Consider the following 25,887-nt stretch of genomic DNA (forward strand, 5'->3'; position numbering starts at 1 on the left):
TCCTATTAGTACCACAGTCAGGCAGCTAGACTATTTACAGTTAGTGCAGTGCGTCCTGCTCACAGTGTTCTGCTAAACCTACAAGTTAGTGGGGTGCGTCCTGCTCACAGTGTTCAGCTAAACCTACAAGTTAGTGGGGTGCGTCCACCTCACAGTGTTCAGCTAAATCTACAAGCTAGTGGGGTGCGTCCTGCTCACAGTGTTCAGCTAGATCCGTTTCTGTTATCTTCTTACTGACAGGCAGGCTTGTCTTGTTACAGTAAATACAGCTACCTGAAGAAAATTGCTGGTGTTCTTTTGATCCTATTAGTACCACAGTCAGGCAGCTAGACTATTTACAGTTAGTGCAGTGCGTCCTGCTCACAGTGTTCTGCTAAACCTACAAGTTAGTGGGGTGCGTCCTGCTCACAGTGTTCAGCTAAACCTACAAGTTAGTGGGGTGCGTCCACCTCACAGTGTTCAGCTAAACCTACAAGCTAGTGGGGTGCGTCCTGCTCACAGTGTTCAGCTAGATCCGTTTCTGTTATCTTCTTACTGACAGGCAGGCTTGTCTTGTTACAGTAAATACAGCTACCTGAAGAAAATTGCTGGTGTTCTTTTGATCCTATTAGTACCACAGTCAGGCAGCTAGACTATTTACAGTGCGTCCTGCTCACAGTGTTCTGCTAAACCTACAAGTTAGTGGGGTGCGTCCACCTCACAGTGTTCAGCTAAAGCTACCTGTAGAAGGTTGGTGGTGTTCTCATACTACAGGCAGGCAGTTGATTTTGCTAGCTGCAGTATCAGTACATATATATATATATATATATATATATATATATATATATATATCCCAGCTTAGTGCAGCTACAGGCCATTAGTATGTCTGGAAGGCCAAGAAGGAGAGGCAGACAGTCACAAGCCAATAAGAGAGGGCAAGCAGGCTCTGTGTCTAGTGCTGGTCATGGAGACGGTGTATCCTCATCAGCACGTGGCCATGGGACATGCTTGGCCTTTTTTTCGGCAGCTGGCCATGTTGAGCCGCAACATGCGGAAGACTTGGTCGAGTGGATGACCAAGCCGTCCTCATCCTCCTCATCCTCTCTCACCCATGCCCAAGGTACTTTGTCTGGCAAAGCAGCGGCCTCTTCCCTCGGCTCAATGTCATCAGTGACTCCTTCCCTAGCCCCACCATGTCCTCCTGAGGAGTCCCTCAAACTGTTTGACCACAGTGTTGGGTACATGCTCCAGGAGGATGCCCAGCGTTTGGAAGGCTCTGATGATGATACTGAGCTCGATGAAGGCAGTAACACGAGCACAGACAGAGGGGGTGCCCAAGAAGGACAGCAATCTGGCAGTCATGCTCCCCCTGCTGCAGCATACTGCCAGCTTTGCTCCAGTGATGAGGAGGGAGGGGATGATGAGGTCACTGACTCAACGTGGGTTCCTGATAGAAGAGAGGAGGAGGAGGAGGAGGCGGCACATCACCAACGAGGCAGGATGCCCTCCAGGGGCCAGCCTAAGGGCAGCACATTGACTGCATCACACCCCAAAGCTCCACATGTGCAGGGCGCTGCAGTCTCTGCGCGTTATTCAAAAAGTTCTTTGGTGTGGGCCTTTTTTGAGACGAGTGCATCAGATCGCACCGCTGCTATTTGCAACATATGTCTCAAGCGTATCTCGCGTGGCCAAAACATCTCCCACTTGGGTACCACATGCTTGACCAGACATATGTTGACCTGCCATGCAGTTCGTTGGCAAGCGTATCTAAAAGACCCACACCAAAGAACAAAGAGGACCTCTCCTTGCTCCTCATCAGCTGAGATTTCCAACCCCACTAGACCTTCAGTCCTCTCTGAGACCTGCACTGAGAGGAATGAAGGTGTAGAATTAGGTGTGTCACAGCCAAGTACTTGTGGGCAATCTGATTTTGGTACACCGACGTCAGATTGTACCAGGCAAATTTCCCTGCCCCAGCTTCTGCACCGCCGAAAGAAGTTTGCTCCCAGCCATCCACATGCCCAGCGGTTGAATGCTAGCTTGGCAAAATTGCTAGCACTTCAACTGCTGCCTTTTCAGTTGGTAGACTCTGCCCCCTTCCGTGAGTTTGTGGAATGTGCGGTTCCTCAGTGGCAGGTACCCAAACGCCACTTTTTCTCACGGAAGGCGATTCCGGCTCTCTACCAGCATGTGGAAGGCAATGTCCATGCCTCGCTGGACAGGGCGGTCAGCGGTAAGGTGCATATTACCGCTGACTCATGGTCCAGCAGGCATGGACAGGGACGTTACCTAAGTTTCACGGCGCATTGGGTAACTCTGCTGGCAGCTGGGAAGGATGCAGGACAAGGTGCAGTAGTGTTGGAGGTTGTTCCGCCACCACGCCTCCAAAATGCTAATGATTGTGACACACCTCTCTCCTCCACCCCCTCCTCTTCTTCTTCCTCCATGGCCTCTTCCTCGGAACCAGCGGTGCTCCGTAGTCGTTCAAGGGGCTACGCAAGTATGCAGGCCAAAAGATGCCATGCGGTGCTTGAGCTGGTGTGCTTGGGGGACAGGAGCCACACTGGGGCAGAGGTTCTGTCAGCTCTGCAGGGGCAGGTTCAGAGGTGGTTGACGCCACGCCAACTTAAGACAGGAATGGTGGTTTGCGACAATGGCACCAACCTCCTCTCTGCCCTCCGACAGGGACAAATGACCCATGTGCCCTGTTTGGCTCACGTCCTTAACTTGGTGGTGCAGCGGTTCTTGGGCAGGTACCCGGGCTTACAGTTACTTAAGAAGGGATAAATCTGCGGCGCTAATCTAAATAAATAAATTCCTGAGATGCAAAAAATGTATGAAAGAAGCCAATAAAGACTCAAAGACTGACCGAAGTTATAAGGTGCATAAATATCTAATGTTAGTATAAAAATAACTACTACGTGCCAAAGCCAAATAAGTAAGCAACAATAATGTAAATCAAGATCGTCAAGGAGCAGAACAAAACGACCCCAGATAAGAATGTTCGCACACCTACAAAGGATAGGGGAGGTGAAACTATGGCGCTAAAAACAATGAGTGTGTTCCTGGGATACCAAAGGAGAAAAAACCATATACATCCAGAGGAAAAACAGCCTGTAGGAAGATGCAGGTAACGATTTAAAAAATTCCTATGATACGTGAAAAACAAATAATACCTTAACGGGAATAAGCTATGTAACAAAGGAACTAATAACCACACCAGGAAAAAATCCAAGTAAGGATCTAGTTCATGTAAATTAATATTCCACCATTTTTGTGCAACCAAGAATTATAGCAAATCAATGTTGCAACAAAAAGTGCAGCTAATAGAGGGGACTAAATAATTGAGATCCAGATAACTAATGACCTATTAAAGACCTAAATTATAAGAAGCAAAAAATAAAACTCGTGACTATACCAACACAATAATCCTAAAAGAATAAGTGCAAGCAATAATTCTAAAAAATATGTGCAAGTGATATTTCAGTGCAACATCCAAGGTGAAGACAAGTGAATAAATAATTAATTAAATAAATCAATTAAGGTCCTAACAATAGAAACACAAATTCACATAATTGATAAATGTTCCATAAATCATGAATAAATCAATTCATAAAATAGAAAATATAAATGATTGAAGGCAATAATAATCTCTAAATTTCTTTCTATAAAAATCCACTCTCTAAATAATATTGTGCAAATGTTAGTGCAGCATACAAAATAAATATGAGTAAATACAAGAGTAAATTCCCAAAAAATGTGTATCAAATCGGACAAATGTTTCAATGAAGTAAACAATGTTTCTTCCACAAACTTACTTGGATTTTTTCCTGGTGTGGTTATTAGTTCCTTTGTTACATAGCTTATTCCCGTTAAGGTATTATTTGTTTTTCACGTATCATAGGAATTTTTTAAATCGTTACCTGCATCTTCCTACAGGCTGTTTTTCCTCTGGATGTATATGGTTTTTTCTCCTTTGGTATCCCAGGAACACACTCATTGTTTTTAGCGCCATAGTTTCACCTCCCCTATCCTTTGTAGGTGTGCGAACATTCTTATCTGGGGTCGTTTTGTTCTGCTCCTTGACGATCTTGATTTACATTATTGTTGCTTACTTATTTGGCTTTGGCACGTAGTAGTTATTTTTATACTAACATTAGATATTTATGCACCTTATAACTTTGGTCAGTCTTTGAGTCTTTATTGGCTTCTTTCATACATTTTTTGCATCTCAGGAATTTATTTATTTAGATTAGCGCCGCAGATTTATCCCTTCTTAAGTAATTGTTTTTAGGTGTGTGAACACTATTATTTGTGGCTGCTATTCTGTTCTTATTCGACGCTTTTTAAGGTATTTTTTATTTATATTTTTATTGTTGGCTTTTTATTATTCTTTGGTGTGCGCACAAGTACTTATTACCATTACCCGGGCTTACAGGATGTCCTGAGGCAGGCCAGGAAAGTCTGTGTGCATTTCCGCCGGTCATATAATGCCAGTGCTCGGCTGACGGACCTCCAAAAGGAGTTTAACCTGCCCAAGAACCACCTAATCTGTGACATGCCCACCAGGTGGAACTCAACGTTGGCCATGCTGCAGCGGCTGCACACACAGCAGAGGGCCATCAATGAGTACCTGTGCGACTATGGCACCAGGACAGAGTCAGGGGAGCTTGTTTTTTTTCCCCACGCCAGTGGGCCATGATCAGGGATGCATGCACTGTCCTGTCACCATTTGAGGAGGCCACGAGGATGGTGAGCAGTGACAGTGCATACATCAGTGACAATGTCCCCCTTGTGCACCTGTTGGAGCACACGCTGCGTGGAATAATGGACAGGGCACTTGAGGCAGAACAGAGGCAGGAAGAGGAGGACTTCCTTAGCTCTCAAGGCCCCCTTTATCCAGACAGTGTTCCTGCGTGCCCGCCGATCACACAGGAAGAGGACGAGGAGGAGGAGGAGGAAGATTGTGTCAGTATGGAGGTGGAGCCTGGCACTCAGCATCAGCAGCAGTTTTTAAGGGATCAGTCCCAAGAAACACATGGACTTGTACGTGGCTGGGAGGGGGTGGCTGCGGACCATGTCATCCTTAGTGACCCAGAGGACTCCGGACCTACGCTGCATGGCCTCCCTGATCCTGCAAAGCCTGCGTAAGGATCCTCGTATTCGTGGTATCAAGGAGAAGGACCAATACTGGCTGGCAACCCTCCTTGATCCACGTTACAAGGGTAAGGTTGCGGACCTTATCTTGCCATCGCAGAGGGAGCAGAGGATGAAACATCTTCGGGAGGCCTTGCAGAAAGGTCTGTGCAACGCGTTCCCAGAGACTGGGAGGTTACAAACACGTGTTGCTGAGGCTTCGGTCAGTCAAAGAAGGAGCGGTGGAGAAGGTGGCCGTCTGACCGATGCGTTCAGACAATTTTTTGGTCCGCAGCCCCAAGGTATGATCGGTTCCAGCAACCATCGCCAGCGTCTGTTTTACATGGTGTAGGAATACCTAGGGGCAAGATCAGACTTGGACACCTTTCCCACCGAAAATCCTCTGGGTTACTGGGTCTTGAGGATGGATCACTGGCCAGAGCTTGCACAGTATGCAATTGAGCTACTGGCCTGTCCTGCATCCAGCGTTCTTTCGGAACGCACATTCAGTGCTGCTGGAGGCGTGGTAACCGATCACAGGGTGCGTCTGTCCACTGACTCGGTCGATCGACTGACCTTCATAAAAATGAATCAGTCTTGGATCACCACCAGCTACCAAGCACCTAATGCTGATGTAACCGAATAATTTTTTTTGAAATCTCAGATCCCTTCATAGACTGCCTATGCTGATGCTGAATGACTATCCCTGAGTAATTATCCTCTTCCTCCTCAATCATCACGCTGATAGCTTGTAAGAACATTTTTGGTTCTGGGCGCCACCACCAGTGCCTAAGGCCCATTTTTTCTGCCCCTGTTTAACAGGGGCGTGTAATTACAATTTTTGATGCAATACTTTGCAGCAGGGCTCGTTCCTGCGTTCCAAATAGAGTGTCTGTGAGGGGTTGCAGTGTTGTGGCACCAGCACCAGTGCCTAAGGCCCAATTTTTCAGCCCTTGTTTAACAGGGGCGTGTAATTACAATTTTTGATGCAATACTTTGCAGCAGGGCTCGTTCCTGCATTCCAACTAGAGTGTCTGTGAGGGGTTGCAGTGTTGTGGCACCAGCACCAGTGCCTAAGGCCTAATTTTTCAGCTCCTGTTCAACAGGGGCATGTAATTACAATTCTTGATCTAATATTTCACAGCAGGGCCCTGTGAGGGCTTACAGTGTTGTGGCCACAGCAACACCTAAGGCCCAAATTTCTGCTGAGTATATAGGGCAGGACCCTACTTTCAAACAACTAACTTACAAACGACTCCTATTTGCAAACGGAAGGAGACAACAGGAATAAATCTACCCCTAGAAAGGGAAATTCTCTCTTATAAGAGTTAATATGGGAAAAACATTTCTCCTTTCCACTGATGCTTTCCAATTCTTGTTCCACAAAAAAACCCAAATTTTCAAAAAACATTTTTCATTGGGACAAAAAGTGAGGTGAAATCTTCTGAAGAGGAGGAAAGACAGCAAAACAAATGTCACAGGGGTGATAACCCTTCCCTATGTTTTCCAAAAAGCTTAAAATAGATGTTTTGGCTGGAGCTAAACAAGTTAAAAATGTACCAGTTCAAAATTACAAAGAGATTCTACTTAACAACAAACCTACAGTCCCTGTCTTGTTTGCACTGCCTGTATACTGCTGTTCAGAGTATATAGGGCCTGGTGGCCCCACACCTTTCCTTATTTTAATTTGGGTGTTTGGGTGCGGGGTTCCCCTTAATATCCATACAAGACCCAAAGGGCCTGGTAATGGACTGGGGGGTACCCATGCATTTTGTCTCACTGATTTTCATCCATATTGCCAGGACCCGACATTACATTAAACCCGCAAGCAGTTTTAAATGAGATTTTTTCCTTTAAAAATGACATTTGGTGCAGGGACTGTTCTAAACACGGGAAACACGCGTCACTTTACAGGCATACTATAGACACCCCTCAGGTACGATATTTAAAGGAATATTTCACTTTTTTTTTTTTTTTACTTTAAGCATCATTAAAATCACTGCTCCCGAAAAAACGGCCGTTTTTAAAAGTTTTTTTTGCATTGATACATGTCCCCTGGGGTAGGACCCGGGTCCCCAAACCCTTTTTAGGACAATACCATGCAAATTAGCCTTTAAAATGAGCACTTTTGATTTCGAACGTTCGAGTCCCATAGACGTCAATGGGGTTCTAACGTTCGTGCGAACTTTCGGTCCGTTCGCAGGTTCTGGTGCGAACCGAACCGGGGGGTGTTCGGCTCATCCCTACTTATATGCAAGTTCTTTGCCATAAAAAGTGTTTGGAGACCCGGGTTCTGCCCCAGGGGACATGGATCAATGCCAATTTTTTTTTTTTAAACGGCCGTTTTTTCAGGAGCAGTGATTTTAATAATGCTTTGAGTGAAACAATAAAAGTGTAATATTCCTTGAAATTTCGTACCTGGGGGGTGTCTATAGTATGCCTGTAAAGGGGCGCATGTTTTGCCGTGTTTAGTACAGTCTGACAGAAAAATTACATTTCAAAGGAAAAAAAGTTATTTAAAACTACTCGCGGCGCCTGTAAGAGGGTCCCCCTCGGGCTCGCCACGCTTCGGGTACAGCCTCGCTTTGCTCGGCACTTTTTTATTCCCCCTCTAGGTCCACTTGGATGGTGGGGCTTCAGCCTGGACCCAGGGCGCAGGCGCCGTGTACAGATGATTGAAGATTTTCATCTTTGGCTATTAGGGTATCGATTTTGAGGGGGACCCCACGCCAATTTTTTTTTTTTTTTTATTTTGGCCGGGGTTCCCCTTAATATCCATACCAGACCTGAAGGGCCTGGTATGGAATTTAGGGGGACCCCCACGTCATTTTTTTTTTTAATTTTGGTTCGGGGTTCCCCTGTGGGGAATTCCCATGCCGTTTTTATCAATGAACTTTTATGTGTATTGTCGGGCCAGTGTTCTGCCAAGAAAGTTCCTCTCCGCGGATAAGGACCCCCCTCTACTGCGCAGGCGCAGCGCCTGCGCAGTAGGAGCCGGCGGAAATAGCCGAAGTGAAATAAAGAAGAAATCAGCTGTACACGGCGCCTGTAAGAGGGTCCCCCTCGGGCTCGCTTCGCTCGCCACGCTTCGCTCGCCACGCTTCGGGCACAGCCTCCCTTTGCTCGGCACATTTTTATTCCCCCTCTAGGTCCACTTGGATGGTGGGGCTTCAGCCTGGACCCAGGGCGCAGGCGCCGTGTACAGATGATTGAAGATTTTCATCTTTGGCTATTTTTGGCGGCTGCTAGTCGTTGGTACTGCGCAAGCGCAGCGCTTGTGCAGTACAGGGGTGACCTTATCCGCCGAGGGAACTTTCTCGGCAAGACACCGGCAATTCAGTATAGCCGCGAGTAGTTTTAAATGACTTTTTTCCTTCGAAATGTCATTTTGCTGTCAGACTGTATTAAGCACGGGAAACATGCGCCCCTTTACAGGCATCCTCCCCCCAGGTACGAAATATAAAGGAATATTACACTTTTATTGTTTCACTTTAAGCATTATTAAAGACACTGCTCTCGAAAAAACAGCCATTTTTAAAGCTTTTTTGCATTGATACATGTCCTCTGGGGCAGGACCCAGGTCCCCAAACACTTTTTATGACAATACCATGCATATAAGGCTTTAAAATGAGCACTTTTGATTATTCATGTTCGTGTCCCATAGACTTTAACCACTTGCCTACCAGGCCAATTCTGACATTTCTCTCCTACATGTAAAAATCATAATTTTTTGGCTAGAAAATTACATAGAACCCCCAAATTTAGCAGAGACCCTAGAGAATACAATGGCGGTCATTGCAACTTTTTATCTAGCACGGTATTTGCGCAGCAATTTTTCGAATGCGTTTTTTTTGGGAAAAAAAATCAGTTTTGGGCTTTAAAAAAAAAAAAAAAACAAGAAAGTTAGCCCAATGTTTTTGCATAATGTGAAAGATGAAGTTACGCCAAGTAAATAGATACCCAACATGTCACGCTTCAAAATTGCACACGCTCGTGGAATGGCGACAAACTTCGCTATTTGAAAATCCCCTTAGGCAACGCTTTAAAATTTTTTACTGGTTACATGTTTTGAGTTACAGAGGAGGTCCAGGACCAAAATTATTGCTCTCACTCTAACGTTCGCGGCGACACCTCACATGTGTGGTTTGAACAACATTTTCATATGTGGGTGGGACTTATGTATGCGTTCGCTTCTGCATGCGAGCTTACAGGGGCACTTTAAAAGTTTTTTTTTTTTTTTTTATTGTTAATTTTACTTTTTTTATTTTAGCTTGACACTTTTTTTCCCAAAAAAATTTTTTTGATCACTTTTGTTTCTATTACAAGGAATGTAAACATCCCTTGTAATAGGAATAAGCATGACAGGTGCTCTTTACAGTGAGATGTGGGGTAAATAAGACCCACATCTCACCTCTAGGCTTAGAGCCCTGAAATAAAAAAAAAAAAAAACGATCTCTGCTTCCCAGCCGAAGCGGCGCCGTTTTTTTTTAATACAGAGGCCGGGCATGACGTCATAACATCACGTCCGGCCTCCGAACGATCATAGAGATCTGGTCCACCAGAAATCTCTATGCTAAACATCCGGGGCTGGCGGATCCTGTGACCGACTCACCGATCGTAGCGGTAAGTCGGTACAAGCACCGGACGGTGGCAGGAGGGGGGGGACGTCCCCTCTCGCCTTCTGTTAGAATGATCAAGCAGTGGAACAGCCACTATGATCATTCTTATGGTGTGCAGATGCGCAGGCTCTAAAAGACGATATCTGGATGATGTCTGTAGCTACAGGCATCACTTAGACATCCCCGCTCAAAGCCGAGGACATCATTTGGCGTACGGCGGGCGGGAAGCGGTTTTAATGGTGTTCACACAAATTTATTTGTCTGTTCGCATGTTCTGCTGCGAACCGAACGGGGGATGTTCGGCCCATCCCTAGTTCTCATTAAGAATCATGGGGGTACAACTTGTCAAGGAACTCGGAAGTCCAAAGTCGCCCAACTGGGAAAACAAGTCAAATATATTTTAATAGAAAGGAGCTCTCATTTATACTTGCATTTACATCAGCAGAACAAATGCAGGAAGTGATGTGTGCACATGGGCCAGAAGCAAATGTGTGGGGATGCCAAACAAATCAATGAACCCCACTCACACCAAATCTAACTACCACATCCACCCCCTCATTGATTAAGCACAAGTACATATCATACCCTTATCCGCATCTCCTCTTTGCTAAAGAGGGACCTCGCCATGTCCACCTAGATGGAGATCTTGACCAGCACAGGGACTTCCGGGTGATTACAATGACTTATTTCTGGGTCAGAAGGCGAAACTACACTATTTTGATCGCTGCTGCAAATATTTGATCGCAACCACTATTAGAATTTTATTATTTTTGTTTATTTGCAGATATGCAAATTTGTATTTCTACTTATGATATTTAAAGGCATTCGATAAGAAATGGTGTCCCTGGGTTAGCAGCAGGAGGAAATCGTTCAGCTGAAATCACACACTTTCATTCCCGCATGTCAGTCCCGACTGCAGGGGCAATTTCAGAGACATCTGTGCAGGTTTCTGCACTGATATCAATACAAATTGCACCCCAAAGTCACACCAATTAAAACAGTGCAATTGCCACAGATTTGACATGTCAAATCGCACCAATGTAAACTAAAGCTGACACATACAACACTGCCTATCCACCAGCTAAATTCATTACCTGCAATTCTCCACAGCTGTTATATATAAAGATTCTACCTTTTTCATTTACTTGCAGGTATGCAGAAGCCTAGGTTTACATTGGAGCAATTTGACATGCAATTTGAGAGATCAAATCGCATGACTAGTGGCAGCAATGGCACTGTTCCAATCGATGCAACATTTTTTTTTGTGGCACCGCACCAATTTGCTAAAGTAGTTCCTGCACTACTTTTGCCGATTTCTGGTGCGACTTCAATAGACATTTGTGTATGAAGTCACACGGATGTCTATCAAGTAGCACCTAAAATCACGCTGACCTTGCTACTTTGAAATCGTGCTACTTCAAGAGAAGTAGCGTAATTTCAAAGTAGCATGAATATGAACCAGGGTAAAGAGATTAGTTTTTTGGTGCACAAATACATATTGAAATAAAATATAAGAGATATTGCACTTTCCCAAAACCACCACCCACAATCTAAAAGGGAAAAAAGTAGAAGAAAGTAGCAGAAGAAAAGAAAAGAAAAAAAAAAAAAAAAACACACCACACCAAAGCTCAATAATGTATTTTTATTTTACCAGCAGAAAAACAAAAAATTACATTTACTAGCTTCAAAAAATTTTGGACAGGATATATGGTACTACATTTAGCAATGGGATTTTAAGGGCCCTGCTCATAGGAGCTTACAATCTAAAATTAGACAAAACCTTAGAGTGGACACAGCTTTAATTTCTGTGTATAATGGGCAACACATCACATTATTATCTGCAAGATTATAGAAACATACTTAACAGTCATTCTTACAAAGCATTCCCACATAATATTACAAAAGACTTATTCAAAACACCCACCACCAGCCCACAATCCACACATACATACATTGGTGACCATGTTCTGCTGGAAACTGCATTTCGGTGTACACGATTAAACGAGATAAAAAAAAAAACAAGAGTAGGTCAGCAGATGCTTCCAAATGATGTTTGCATGATCAGACAGGAACAATACACACACAACATTGACAGCATGGCCACATAAACCCACTTTTGATTGAAAAAATGCACAAGAATTTCATCAAATCTCCCAATATCATTCCTTCTCCCCTACAAATCACAGCAAAAAAAACTGACCTTTGCAGGCCTTTATATAAGAGAGGTTGTATTGTTAGCACACTGACACACCCAATAGAAGTAAACGCCCACCAGTATCTTTCAGGCTGGGTTCACACTGGTCTGACAAACGCTCCGACATTGGGAGCTTATGTCACATGACGTGTGAAAATCAATGTTTCCCTATGGGAGCCGTCTTAACTGGTCCGAGACAAGTCGGTCCGACTTTGAAAATGCTCCCTGTACTACTTTGGTCCGACTTTGATCCTACTTCAGCCCATTGACTATCATTGAAGTAGGATCAAAGTCGGATCCTTGTCCTAACCATCTGACTTTGGCATCCGACATTGTGTTATTTCCTGCCCCCTGCTGTAACCCCTCCCATTGTGTGTTAGTTTTGATTGGTCAAAGGACAAGTGTACTATCTGAAAAGTCAGATCAAAGTAGTATCCTGTTCATGAAAGTCGGATGGATGTAGGACCAATGTAGCATCAATGTAGGACTGATGTCGCAGAGCAAAGTAGGATGAAAGTCGTACTACTGTCGTGTAGTATAGTGTGAACCCAGCCTCAATCTGTCTCTTCATGTATGTCTAAAGTGATTGCACCTGATGGGCAGAAACACATAATAGTGTTTGCAACTCTGTTAGCCCTTGGCTATGTGCATCAAATCTCCAACTACAGGACAAAGATCAAAGTCCATTTGCATCCACATAAACAAAGCAAGTTTTCTAAGCATATGTACCTGTGCAGTGTAAACCCTAAAATTTGAATTGTCCAAGTCCCTGGGCATGATCAGTGCTAATAAACATTAACATCAGTCCCTGGCTGCAATGAGCTTCCAATATAAAGTCCAAAATTAATGTTCTTACATTAGAACCTATTTTGACAGGAGACAAATAAGGTGCCAGCATGTCTTTGGATTGTGGTGAGAAACCCACACAGGGAGAACATATAAACTTCAACACAAGGATTAGCATGTTGGGGAATTGAACCAACATCTCAAGTACTGCTAAACAGAACTGCTACCCACTTAGCCACCAGGCAGCCCCACACATGTTATCTGCATCTCTTTGGTGTGAACCAGTCCTAAGTCCATAGCCATGCTCAGTGTCACAAGCAATATACAATATATTGGCCTAAGTATTGGGATGCCTGCCTTTAAATGCACATGAACTGTAATGGCATCCCAGTATTAGTATTGGGTTCAAAACTCATTTGGCCCACCCTTTGCAGCTATAACAGCTTCAACTCTTCTTGTCCACAAGGTTTAGGAGTGTGTCTATGGGAATGTTTGACCATTCTTCCAAGTGCATTTGTGAGGTCAAGCACTGATGTTGGACGAGAAGGCCTGACCTACAGTCTCCTCTCTAATTCATCCCCAAGGTGTTCTGTTGTGTTGAGGTCAGGACTCTGTGCAGGCCAGTCAAGTTCCTCCACCCCAAAATCACTCATCCATGTCTTTATGGACCTTGCTTTGTGCACTGGTCCAAATGATTTGGTGGAGGGGTAATTATGATTTGGGGTTGTTTTTCAGGGGTTGGTCTTGGTCTCTTAGTTTCAGTTAAGGGAACACTTAAGGCATCAGCATACCAAGACATTTTGGACAATTTCATGCTCCCAACTTTGTGTGAATAGTTTGGGGAAAGCCCCTTCCTGTTCCAACATGTTTGCACACCAGTGCACAAAGCAAGGTCCATAAAGACATGGATGAGCAAGTTTGGGGTGGAGAAACTTGACTGGCCTGCACAGAGTTCTGGCCTCAACCCGATAGAACACCCTTTGGCTGAATTAGAGTAGAGACTGCGAGCCAGGCCTTCTCATCCAACATCAGTGCCTGGCCTCACAAATGAACTTCTGGAAGAATGATCAAACATTCCCATAGGCACACTAAACCTTGTGGACAGCCTTCCTAGAAGCTGTTCTAGCTGCAAAGGGTGGGCCAAATCAAATTTTAACCCTACGGCCTAAGGCTGGCCATACACTATACAATGTTCTTATTCAATTTCCTTTAGATTTACCTTCAACTATGTAGTACAAGGGCCTGCCTGATTGCATACAAATTGAAAGGGCTTAGGTGTGACCTCATATTATATGGTTTTGGTAAATCTAAAGGAAAGTTGAACAAGAAAATTGTATAGTGTATGGCCAGCTTTAGACTGGGCTGCCATTAAAGTTCATGTGTGTGTAAAGGCAGGTGTCCCAATACTTTTGGCTAAATGGTGTATCTGGGAAAGACTTACAATGGTGGTGGAACCCTCCTACACATAACTACTACATTTAGACACAATCATAGGACCTGGGAGATGAGACAACTTCTCCACATGAAGTAACAAGGTTGGGATTTGAACCCAGAACCTCAGAGATACTAAGCTGAAGTTCTAACCTCTAAGCCACAGGGCTGCCACAAGTGAGAGTCTCCTACACATAACTACACATAGCTACACCTAAAAACACATAAATACTGCATTTCTATGGACATACAGGTGATGGAATTACATTACTCAAGAGTTATTCTTCTTGATTTATTCTGTGATATTTGGTGTTTTTTGTGGGTGAGAGTAGAATATTACCCTCAAATTTTTGGGAATTACATTTTGATTTCTGATGTTGGTACACATGTCACATTTTTTGGGCTCAAATTATGAATATTTGGAAATAATAAAAAGCACAAAAAATTGTGATTCATTTTAAATTTGCATCAGCAATGGTATTGTTTGTGGATTATAAAGACTCCTGTGTGAGTTTAGGTTAAAGATTGTTGTAAGTGAAAGTGACAGAGAAAAATATATTTTATCAAAACATCAAAACATTCCACATTCTAGTATTCTTAAAATCAAAATATTTTAAGTAGAAGCAAAAATGTTGCAAAGGAATATTTATTTCACAGAAAGATACATTTCATCTCAACATTAAAGGTTTTTTTGTGAAAGTTAGAATTGTTCCATTAGAATCAATGACTGAAACTTCATTTGGACTAAATTAGAGCAGATTTTAACTTCCAAAAAATGTTCTCTAATTAGCTCTCATTTTGGTATTTACTATAGCTCCAGGTAAAAAAGACACTGGAGATAAAATGAGAGTTATTTTCAGGTCTGAGCATGCTCAGTTGTGTTGGCACCTAGTTGTCCAAAACGGGGAATTTTTCACTTTTCAGACTTTTAAAGATATTTCAGTGTAGAAATCACTTTTTCACACAGTTTAAAAGCAGATAATCTTTAACCACTTGAGCCCCGGACCATTATGCTGCCTAAGGACCAGAGGTCTTTTTCCAATTTGGCACTGCGTCGCTTTAACTGCTAATTGCGCGGTCATGCAATGCTGTACCCAAACGAAATTTGTGTCCTTTTCTTCCCACAAATAGAGCTTTCTTTTGATGGTATTTGATCACCTCTGCGGTTTTTATTTTTTGCGCTATAAACGGAAAAAGACCGAAAATTTTGAAAAAAAATGATATTTTCTACTTTTTGTTATAAAAAAAATCCAATAAACTAAATTTTAGTCATACATTTAGGCCAAAATGTATTCGGCCACATGTCTTTGGTAAAAAAAAATGTCAATAAGCGTATATTTATTGGTTTACGCAAAAGTTATAGCGTCTACAAACTAGGGTACATTTTCTGTAATTTACACAGCTTTTAGTTTATGACTGCCTATGTCATTTCTTGAGGTGCTAAAATGGCAGGGCAGTACAAAACCCCCCCAAGTGACCCCATTTTGGAAAGTAGACACCCCAAGGAAATTGCTGAGAGGCATGTTGAACCCATTGAATATTTATTTTTTTTGTCCCAAGTGATTGAATAATGACAAAAAAAAAAAAAAAATATTTACAAAAAGTTGTCACTTAATGATATATTGCTCACACAGGCCATGGGCCTATGTGGAATTGCACCCCAAAATACATTCAGCTGCTTCTCCTGAGTATGGGGATACCACATGTGTGGGACTTTTTGGGAGCCGCGTACGGGGCCCCGAAAACCAATCACCGCCTTCAGGATTTCTAAGGGTGTAAATTTTTGATTTTACTCCTCACTACCTATCACAGTTTCGGAGGCCATGGAATGCCCAGGTGGCACAAAACCCCCCAAAATGACCCCATTTTGGAAAGTAGACACCCCAAGCTATTTGCTGAGAGGCATGGTGAGTATTTTGCAGCTCTCATTTGTTTTTGAAAATGAAGAAAGACAAGAAAAAACATTTTTTTTTCTTTTTTCAATTTTCAAAACTTTGTGACAAAAAGTGAGGTCTGCAAAATACTCACTATACCTCTCAGCAAATAGCTTGGGGTGTCTACTTTCCAAAATGGGGTCATTTGGGGGGGTTTTGTGACACCTGGGCTTTCCATGGCCTCCGAAACTGTGATAGGCAGTGAAGAGTGAAATCAAAAATTCACGCCCTTAGAAAGCCTGAAGGTGGTGCTTGGTTTTCGGGGTCCCGTACGTGGCTAGGCTCCCAAAAAGTCTCACACATGTGGTATCCCCGTACTCAGGAGAAGCAGCAGAATGTATTTTGGGGTGTAATTTCACATATTTCCATGGCATGTTTGAGCAATATATCATTTAGTGACAACTTTGTGCAAAAAAAAAAAAAAAAATGCATTTTTTGGGGAAAAAACACACTTTTTCAAATTTTAATGCACTAAAACACACTATATTGCCAAAATGTTTGATGAAATAAAAAAGATGATCTTAGGCCGAGTACATGGATACCAAACATGACATGCTTTAAAATTGCGCACAAACGTGCAGTGGCAACAAAATAAATACATTTTTAAAAGCCTTTAAAAGCCTTTACAGGTTACCACTTTAGATTTACAGAGGAGGTCTACTGCAAAAATTACTGCCCTCGATCTGACCTTCGCGGTGATACCTCACATGCATGGTGCAATTGCTGTTTACGTTTGACGACAGACCGCCGATTGCGTTCGCCTTAGCGCGAGAGCAGGGGGCGACAGGGGTGCTTTTTTTTTTTTTTTTTTCTTTATTATTTTTCTGCTTTTTTTATCTTATCTTTAAACTGTTCCTTTCATATTTTTTTTTTTTTATCATTTTTATTGTTATCTCGGGGAATGTAAATATCCCCTATGATAGCAATAGGTAGTGACAGGTACTCTTTTTTTGAAAAAATTGGGGTCTATTAGACCCTAGATCTCTCCTCTGCCCTCAAAGCATCTGACCACACCAAGATCGGTGTGATAAAATGCTTCCCCAATTTCCCAATGGCGTTATTTACATCCGGCGAAATCTAAGTCATAAAATGCTCGTAGCTTCCGGTTTCTTAGGCCATAGAGATGTTTGGAGCCACTCTGGTCTCTGATCAGCTCTATGGTCAGCTGGCTGAATCACCGGCTGCATTCTCAGGTTCCCTGTTGAGACAGGAGAGCCAGAGAAAAACACGGAAGACGGTGGGGGGGGGGCATTCCCTCCCACGGCTTGTAAAAGCAGTCTAGAGGCTAATTAGCCGCTAGGATTGCTTTTACATGAAAGCCGACCGCTGGCTGAAAAGAATGATACCAAGATGATACCTAAATCTGCAGGCATCATTCTGGTATAACCACTCAAAGTCGTGAATGGCGTACCTGAAGACAAAAAAATGGTTAACAATAAAGCACAGTAAACGGTAAAGTATAAAAAATTGCATACCTGAAAAGCAAACATGATAAAACATAATAACAATAAAACATTGCAGAATAGAATACAGTAAAAAAGAGCAGAACAATAGAGAGAGAATAGAGAGAGAGAGAACAATAAAACGACAACTATTTTTTTTATTTTATATATATATTTTTTTTTTGATACTTTTTTTGTAACTAACTTTTGTAACTGTAACTGGTTCCAGGTTCAGGTCTCACAAAATGCGATGGCATCTTGGGAGACCCTGTGAAAGTGTGCCTAGTCTGTGGAATGCTGTACCCTACGCTAATACTCAACTAGTGAATGGTAGCGTTCAAAACATTCACCAATGCAAAGACCAGGATTGTCAGGACAGGAGGGACAATAATAGCGGGTGTCACGCCTATATCCGCGCTTGCTGCAGACACAACATCTTTTTTGGGCGGTTCGCTGGGTAGGGGTACTCGGGAGGACATAAAGAAAATGCCTCTCATGCAGCCGACTGCATTTGGTTGGGGATGTGAATGGGGGAAGTACGGGCGCTGCAGAAGCGGTGGGTTCCCAATTAGGATTGGCGAATGCAGCAGGAAGGGCATTATGGGCACGACGGGCCTGTGTTTGTCTTTTTGGTGGCAGCGGGACACTACTTGTGCTTGCCACCTCACCAGCTTGAACTGCACTTATGGGACTGGCTACGTCACCAAGTGTTGCTGCAGCGCTGGTTTGACTACGACCGGGGTGTACTAGGCCACTGGTGCTTGCCAGTTCACCAAAACGCTACCAAAAAAACTGTTAGCAATCGCAGGGATCAAGGCCTGACTCTGTGAACGCTGCAGTTATGCGTTTTAGTGTTTTGTAAGTGTCAGTGATCGATCGATACTGCACTTGGGTGGGCTGGGCTGGGCCGGGCGGAGGGGCAAAACGCAGGTGCTAGCAGGTATCTGGGCTGATCGCGCTAACACTGCGTTTTTGGGAACCCTAAACTGCTGGGGACGCTAGTATAGATCTGATCGGATCAGATATTGATCCGTTCAGATACTATACCACTAAGGGAGGTGTATGCTGCGTGCGTGGGTGTTAGCGGTACTGGCGCTAACCTGACGCTGCCTGGGGCTGGTGCTTGCCAGTTCACCAAAACGCTACCAAAAAAACTGTTAGCGATCGCAGGGATCAGGCCTGACTCTCCGAACGCTGCAGTTATGCGTTTAGTGTTTTGTAAGGGACAGTGATCGATCGATACTGCACTTGGGTGGGCCGGGCCGGGCGGAGGGGCAAAACGCAGGTGCTAGCAGGTATCTGGGCTGATCCCGCTAACACTGCGTTTTTGGGAACCCTAAACTGCTGGGGACGCTAGTATAGATCTGATCGGATCAGATATTGATCCGATCAGATACTATACCACTAAGGGAGGTGTACGGTGCGTGCATGGGTGTTAGCGCTACTGGCGCTAACCTGACACTGCCTGGTGCTTGCTTGCCAGTTCACCAAAATGCTACCAAAAAAACTGTTAGCGATCGCAGGGATCAGGCCTGACTCTGCGAACGCTGCAGTTATGCGTTTAGTGTTTTGTAAGTGACAGCGATCGATCGATACTGCACTTGGGTGAGCCGGGCGGAGGGGCAAAACGCAGGTGCTAGCGGGTATCTGGGCTGATCCCGCTAACACTGCGTTTTTGGGAACCCTAAACTGCTGGGGACGCTAGTATAGATCTGATCGGATCAGATATTGATCCGATCAGATACTATACCACTAAGGGAGGCGCATGCTGCGTGCGTGGGTGTTAGCGGTACTGGCGCTAATCTGACGCTGCCTGGGGCGACGCATATCACCGCCGGGCGATCAGGGGGCTAAACCTTTATTCGGTAATAAACGGCGGGTGCCCTGACACTATAAAAAATAAACGAACTAACCAGCGTCAACCGTAACGTTTATACGGTGATCAGTGGTGAAAGGGTTAACTAGGGGGCAATCAAGGGGTTAAAACATTTATTAGATAGTATATGGGGGTCCCTGACGCTATAAAACGCTGACGGCGAACCTAATTATTTACGTCCTTAACTAGGGTCACCAGTGACACTAATACAGCGATCAGAGAAATGATTGCTTAGTGACACTGGTGACAGGGGGTGATCAAGGGGTTAAAACTTTATTATGGGGGGTTAGGGGGGTACCCTAGACCTAAAGGGGGGTAATACTAACTGTCCCAACACTGTAACTGTCACAAACTGACACTATGCAGTAATCAGAAAAAAAAAAAAAAAAAAACCTGCTGGTGTCAGTTTGTGACAGGGGGGGTGATTGGGGGGGGATCGGGGGGCGATCGGGGGGGGGATCGGGGTGTTTTGTATGCCTGGCATGTTCTACTGTGTGTGTAGTGTGTTGTGCACTCACATTGATGTCTTCTCCCCTCGGCGCTGGAACGGAAACTACCGAGCCGAGGGGAGATGACATCATTTCCTTTGCTGCTGTTTAGCATACAGCAGCAAAGGAATGTTCCCATTGGCCGGCGGCGATCGCGAGGGGGGGGCCACGAACGGATGGCCTCCCCCTCATCTCGGATCACCGGGGAACAGAACGGGACCGCCTCGGGCACCGGGGGGGGGGTCCGATCGGACCCCCCACCCGCGGGAGGCAAATCACGTACATGTACGTGATTTTGCCTGCCCGTGCCGCTTTGCCGACGTAAATCGGCGTTAGGCGGTCCTTAAGTGGTTAAATAATATACTGCATATTTCAGTACCATTTAGACAATTATATCATGTTCTAAACATTATTTCCATGTGCAATTCTCTAGGTTTTAGCAGAGTAAGGGTTTGGGCACTATTTAGATTCAGGGAGCTATAGTAAATTCGATTTTGGGAGAATTTTCTCACCAGGGCTATAGTGAATACCGTTTTAGCGCGAATTAGCAATATTAGCGCTAATTCGCGCTAAATTGCCACAAATTAGCGCCGTGGTGCTATAGTAAATGACCCCCACAGTGTGAATTATACCATTTAAGTCCATTACACAAATTTATACACATTTGTAAATGTCCTATAAGTACATAGAAATGCATGTATTTCATTGTCAGTGTGAATGAGACCTTAAAGTGTTGTAAAGAGGTAATATAGCATAACCTTGAATAGAGCATTGTATTTTTAGAATGACGCTTTATAGCAAAGTAAGAACCTAGTCCCAATACTGAAGTGTTAACGGAATTCCTGTTGTGATGTTGCTAAACTCCAGAGTCTCTCTAATTTTGGCCATTGAAAACTGCTACAGATCAATGATACCTTTAGTCATGAATTGTGCCAAGCTGGTCAGGGAGCGAGGTCCAGATCACTACCTGACCTACCCCTAAATCTTTCCCTTTTATAAAATAAGTTAGAAATGGCAGGCTCTGTTTCTGACAGGTGCCCTTTTAAGAATTTCTCCACACTCTTGCAGATTTGCGTGATGTCTTACTAGGGTGTGTCTTGAAAAAGGTATGTTATTTAAACACTGACGTTTAGGCATGGACTGTTTTCCATAGTTACATTGGTCCAGTTAGGACCAATGTAAGTATGCATGTAAAAAGCATTCCTTGATTATATGAGGTAGAGATTGTGATGTCACCACCCGAACTCTCCACCTTGTCCAATCAGGGATTGTTTTGAAATGTAACGGAACCATCCAGCACCCAGCTTGGGTGCCTCTGTCACGATATAGCTTCTGCCAGTCTGGACTACGAAACCACGTATAATAGCTCAGCAGCACCCAAGACTTGACGACAATAGCTTAAATGCAAACTAGAACTGTTTATTCAGTTTATTTCAGGTAGGGCCTCATCACATTAGCCTAACAACACAAACTGCAAACAGGAATATAATTAACCTAGCTAAGGAACAGCCAACATACACATAATGCTAAGCCACATCTAGCAACTAATAGCTGACAGTGATCTAATTAACATGAACTAATTAACAACTAGCCACCCAGACAGTCTGGCGCCTACAACCCTGAATACAACGTACATTACACATCATTCTAAGCATAAACACATAACATCCCACAATGGTTCCATAACAAGGTAAAGTAGTCACAATATTAATCACATCTCCAACAGATGATCAGACAGATAGAAACAATAGGTGACTCAATTAACAATGGGGATGCACACCTAGGAGGCACACAATAGGAGAGGCATACTTAACATAAAGACACTTAACATCTTAATAAAAGTACTACAGCAGGAGATCCCAATATCAGGTTGCTCTGAGCTGATCATATCTGCTCTGAGTCTCACAGTCTAAAGCAGTCATTGCTGGTTTGGGCATAGAGGCCCCAAATATGTGTTTGGGTCCTCCAGTTCCCAGAGACTTTGTCTTTTGGGTGGACATGGACTTGAATCTGAAGCAAGACAACGCCAAGGGTCCCCACAGGCACACATCTCCCAAAGAGTAGTGTTCCCCTTAAAAGCCAGGGCCCATATTCAAGAGGCCACCCTGCAGTCCCCTCCAAAAGTCCCTGTCCTTGTTGGGTCTGTCATAGTTTTGTATCTATCAAGGAAATGCAAAATATTCTCTAAATGGTGCCCATGAGGAATGAGCAACCTCCTGTTTTCACAGTGCACAATCCTTGGCATGGGGCCCAAAAGATAGCGTTGATCACTGTAATAGAGGTGCCTACTACAGTGATTTGCAGCTTCCACAGGGATCAGCCAGGTATGGTACATATTTACATGTGTCCACGCTGGACCAATGTAACTGTGGAAAATAGTCCATGCATAAACTTCAGAACATTAGAACAGATGTCCTTAGTCTGATATCAGCTAGGCAGTTTGTGAGTTACTTCCATTTTATGAGTTTGCCATACTTTTCATGTTCTGTTACAATTGTAGCACACCTCTTCTGAGAGCTGCTGAGTTAGGGTTCCCCACTACTGCATGGAAAGGCACACAGCATTATCTTTATGCACTCAAATACAGAAAACAGTCCTTTGCTTGTTTTGGTTGTTTTATTAGGGGTTAATAAACAGAGAACAAAGAACAAAAGGGGACAGCCTCCTCCCTATTTGCAAAGGTCTTCTTCTTCCTTCCACCTGCACACACTTGGTTCTTATGTACAGCTCTTGCTGCTTCACTCCAGGGGAATTAATAGTCTCTTTAGTTAATTCAGCACCAGCTCATTACAGGCCAGGAACATCATGTTCCTTTCTGGATAAAGTAGCATAATGTGGAGTGAACCGCATCACCTTCTGCCTCCCTGTAGACTCTGAGCCCAGTTCTACCACTGCAGAAGATACCAGCCCACCTGGCTGCTTGCTTTCCCCAGTCCTCCTGACTGGCACACTTCCCCAGTCCTGCCCAACTGGCACACACACATGATATCTCAAAGGGCAAGGTTAGATGAAGACTTGGCACACTACAGTCTTCAAGAGAGACCTGCTACAGCTGGCAGTCTCTCCACTTGTCTGTCCCTGCACTGTGCTTATTTACTCACTTTCTCTGCTTGCTCCTTCCTGCTGCCTCTCCAGGCTGAATCCCTCCAACTGCCTCCTGTGGTGGGATCCCTCCAGGCCAGCTAACAGCCTCCCTCAGCACTGCTTCCCCTTCTTCCTGAACTCCTTATTGGCATGGCTCATGTCTATTTAAGGGCTTCTTTGGTTCCCTGCCAGGCCCCCAACCTGGGGATTGGACAAAGGCCCCTAAATATTCAAGGCATCTCCTCACTTCTGCCCTCTAGTTCTTGAACATTCTTCACCTTAGATTGTAAGCTCCTTGAGGGTAGGGACTGATGTGAATGTACAATGTATATGTAAAGTGCTGCGCTATATAAGTACCTGAAATAAAAATAAAATAAATAATAAATATTCCAGAAACCAGGGGGAGGCACCAGAGAGCTGTCAGGATGAGTCATCCAGCTCTGGCCTCTAGTAACCCTGACCCAATTACATGAATCAGGTCTAACCTAGAGCCAGCTATGTTTTTTCCTGCACGGCCACTACTAGTAGCACACACTAGAGGGTGCTACACAATGAAAATCACTGGTATGTTTTAAGACAGGGGTGCTCAACCATGGCCCGCAGAGTCCTCTGATGTGGCCCGTGACCTCAAGCCAATGAAGCACATGCCTGGGGTCGGCAACCCGTTGATCACGATCTTGGCTTGTAGACCCACCATTCCAGAGTATAAGGGGGCAGTAAACCAGCATTGGCAGTGGAGGGAGCAAATCAGTGTATATTATTAAGTCTGTAGGAAAGTTATAGAGGAAAGTTATAGAGTCCACAAACTATGATATATGTCTGAAAATCGATCAATCCCGATGTACTGGCGACCTATCATTTCTTGAGGCCTGAAAATGCAGGGACAGCACAAACATCCTTCAAATTACCCCTTTTTGTAAAGTAGACAGTCCAATTTATTTAGTAAGAGGCATGGCGAGTTTTTTGAATTGTAATTTTTTTGTCACAATTTTTTGGGAAGGTAATGACATTTAAAAAAACTAATTTTCTTCACCATTACGCTGTACTACTCGGGGGACCTCCCAGGATTTTTTTTGCACACTACTGCTTATATCTGCATTTTACAGTTGGAAGCAACACATTTTTCTGAATGAAAACTACTCATTTAGTGTTTACTATTGTGATCACATGGTACAGATGGGCTGTGATTGGCCCTGTCTGTACCATGTGATGATTGTCACCAATCACAGAGCTCATCACAATAGTACACAAGGAAAGGTATGTAACAAAGCATGTCATGTGATCTGCTGTGATTGGCCACAACGATCACATGGTACCGTCAGTGGGCCGGTACAGTGATCTGCCATCGGCTGTGTCCCATGGAAACACCAGAGTGCAGCCCGTGGGGCATGCATGAGGCATGATCCTAAGAGGACATCATATGGCATCCTCCCCGAATAACAGTGCTCCCGCCCGGCCTATTGTAAAATGAGGTTAATACAAGCATATTGGAAGATTAGGCACAGAAAAAAGTTCAAAACCATAGCACACAGTTTCTGACCCTTCAAATCTTTGACCTTTTCTTACTAGGCCAGAGAAGTAACCAGGAAGGACTGTCAGCTCCTACTTTTGAAAACTTGCCGCAGCAGACTTTTTAAATAAGTTAAAAAGTACCCGTCTATCGTTTTAGTATATGAGCTGATAGCTAGATAATGCAGCCATAAGGTAGTAGACAACCAATAATCAAGCAGAGTTAAAGAAGAGAGTCTTCTCCCTTGCAGAAGTCCAGGGATAGATGTTTTCTTAAGAGACAGCATACTCAAACTGTAGAATTCTGCATTTGTGTGATTTTAGTTGTTTTAGCATAGCTATTGTTCCTCATTGCAGCACTATATTGCATCCATTAATACATTTTATGTATACGTTTTATATTTTTTACAGAGTGAGGACTATGTGATGATATCACACAACCTAACTCAGCAGCCAGATATGTTTCAAATAATTGATGTGCGTAATGGGTCCACAGAGCTTCTGACCTACAATAACAATACTAATGGAGACTGGTACTTCAATGACAACACAACTACACTGACCTACCTGGGTAGGTGCACATTTACAGTAGATTGATTGCCAAAGAGCTGCTTTGCCAGCACGTCTGAGCAATTCCAAGGATACCACTGCATGAGGTTTATTAACTTTGGTTAACCTTAAATGACTGTTCCTTTCAAATTGTTTCTTAGGCCATACGGTGCTTACCTGACACAGCCTGTCTGACTTTCCTAATTGTTAGTGGGGTCAAATTGACATTCGTTTTCTACTGCAGTGACCATAACATTCAAAGGAGTGGGATTACACAAATTCCAATCAGTGTATGTGATTTTTTGTTGGGGAAAGTCCATTCATTCCAAAATCGAACATGAAAAAGAAAACAAAATTTTGAAATACTTTTGAATGACATTTGTCAAGTCATCAAATGTTATGAGAATTTTCGTATAAAATATTTGAATGTTCATATGAATTTTTGTATGAACTTTTGTTTGAATTTGCTAGTGTTTGAATTTGCTAGTGTATGGCCAGTTTTTCTCTATAAGATGGAGAAGAGCAGAGCCTTTAGCTGTGGTGGAAAAATGTTGCCATCAAAGCAGGCAGCCACAGTGGTCATATCCATTCTCCTGCTGACCTGCATGAGCTGTTAAATGAGAAAACTGCAAATCATTTCAAAGTCTTTGAATTCACATATAATACATTAAATACATTTCACAGCACAGATCACTATGAAATGATGGATCTCCAAAACATGACTTTATTGAGGTGGTTACAGATAAGTTTGATATGTGTTCCCATTCACACAGCATACATAAAAATATTATTTTTAAAAATACTGTAGATCTTACCTTCCTAGTTCTTTCTTTCGAGCAGACTCTGTGGGCAGCTTTTCT

The 25,887-nt window shown here is 43.6% G+C and overlaps 1 protein-coding gene across 1 annotated transcript in view; it reads left to right on the plus strand.

Moving 5' to 3' along the window:
- LOC141146079 (fibrocystin-L-like) overlaps positions 1 to 25,887 on the plus strand; it is a 491,542-nt gene that overhangs the window by 353,125 nt on the left and 112,530 nt on the right. Inside the window, exon 55 of the mRNA XM_073632839.1 lies at positions 24,890 to 25,049. Within this exon, the coding sequence (XP_073488940.1) occupies positions 24,890 to 25,049 (160 nt within the window). The remainder of the gene's footprint in view (positions 1 to 24,889; positions 25,050 to 25,887) is intronic.

This window comes from Aquarana catesbeiana, linkage group LG05 (assembly GCF_042186555.1).
Source record: "Aquarana catesbeiana isolate 2022-GZ linkage group LG05, ASM4218655v1, whole genome shotgun sequence".
NCBI classification, from domain to species: domain Eukaryota; kingdom Metazoa; phylum Chordata; class Amphibia; order Anura; family Ranidae; genus Aquarana; species Aquarana catesbeiana.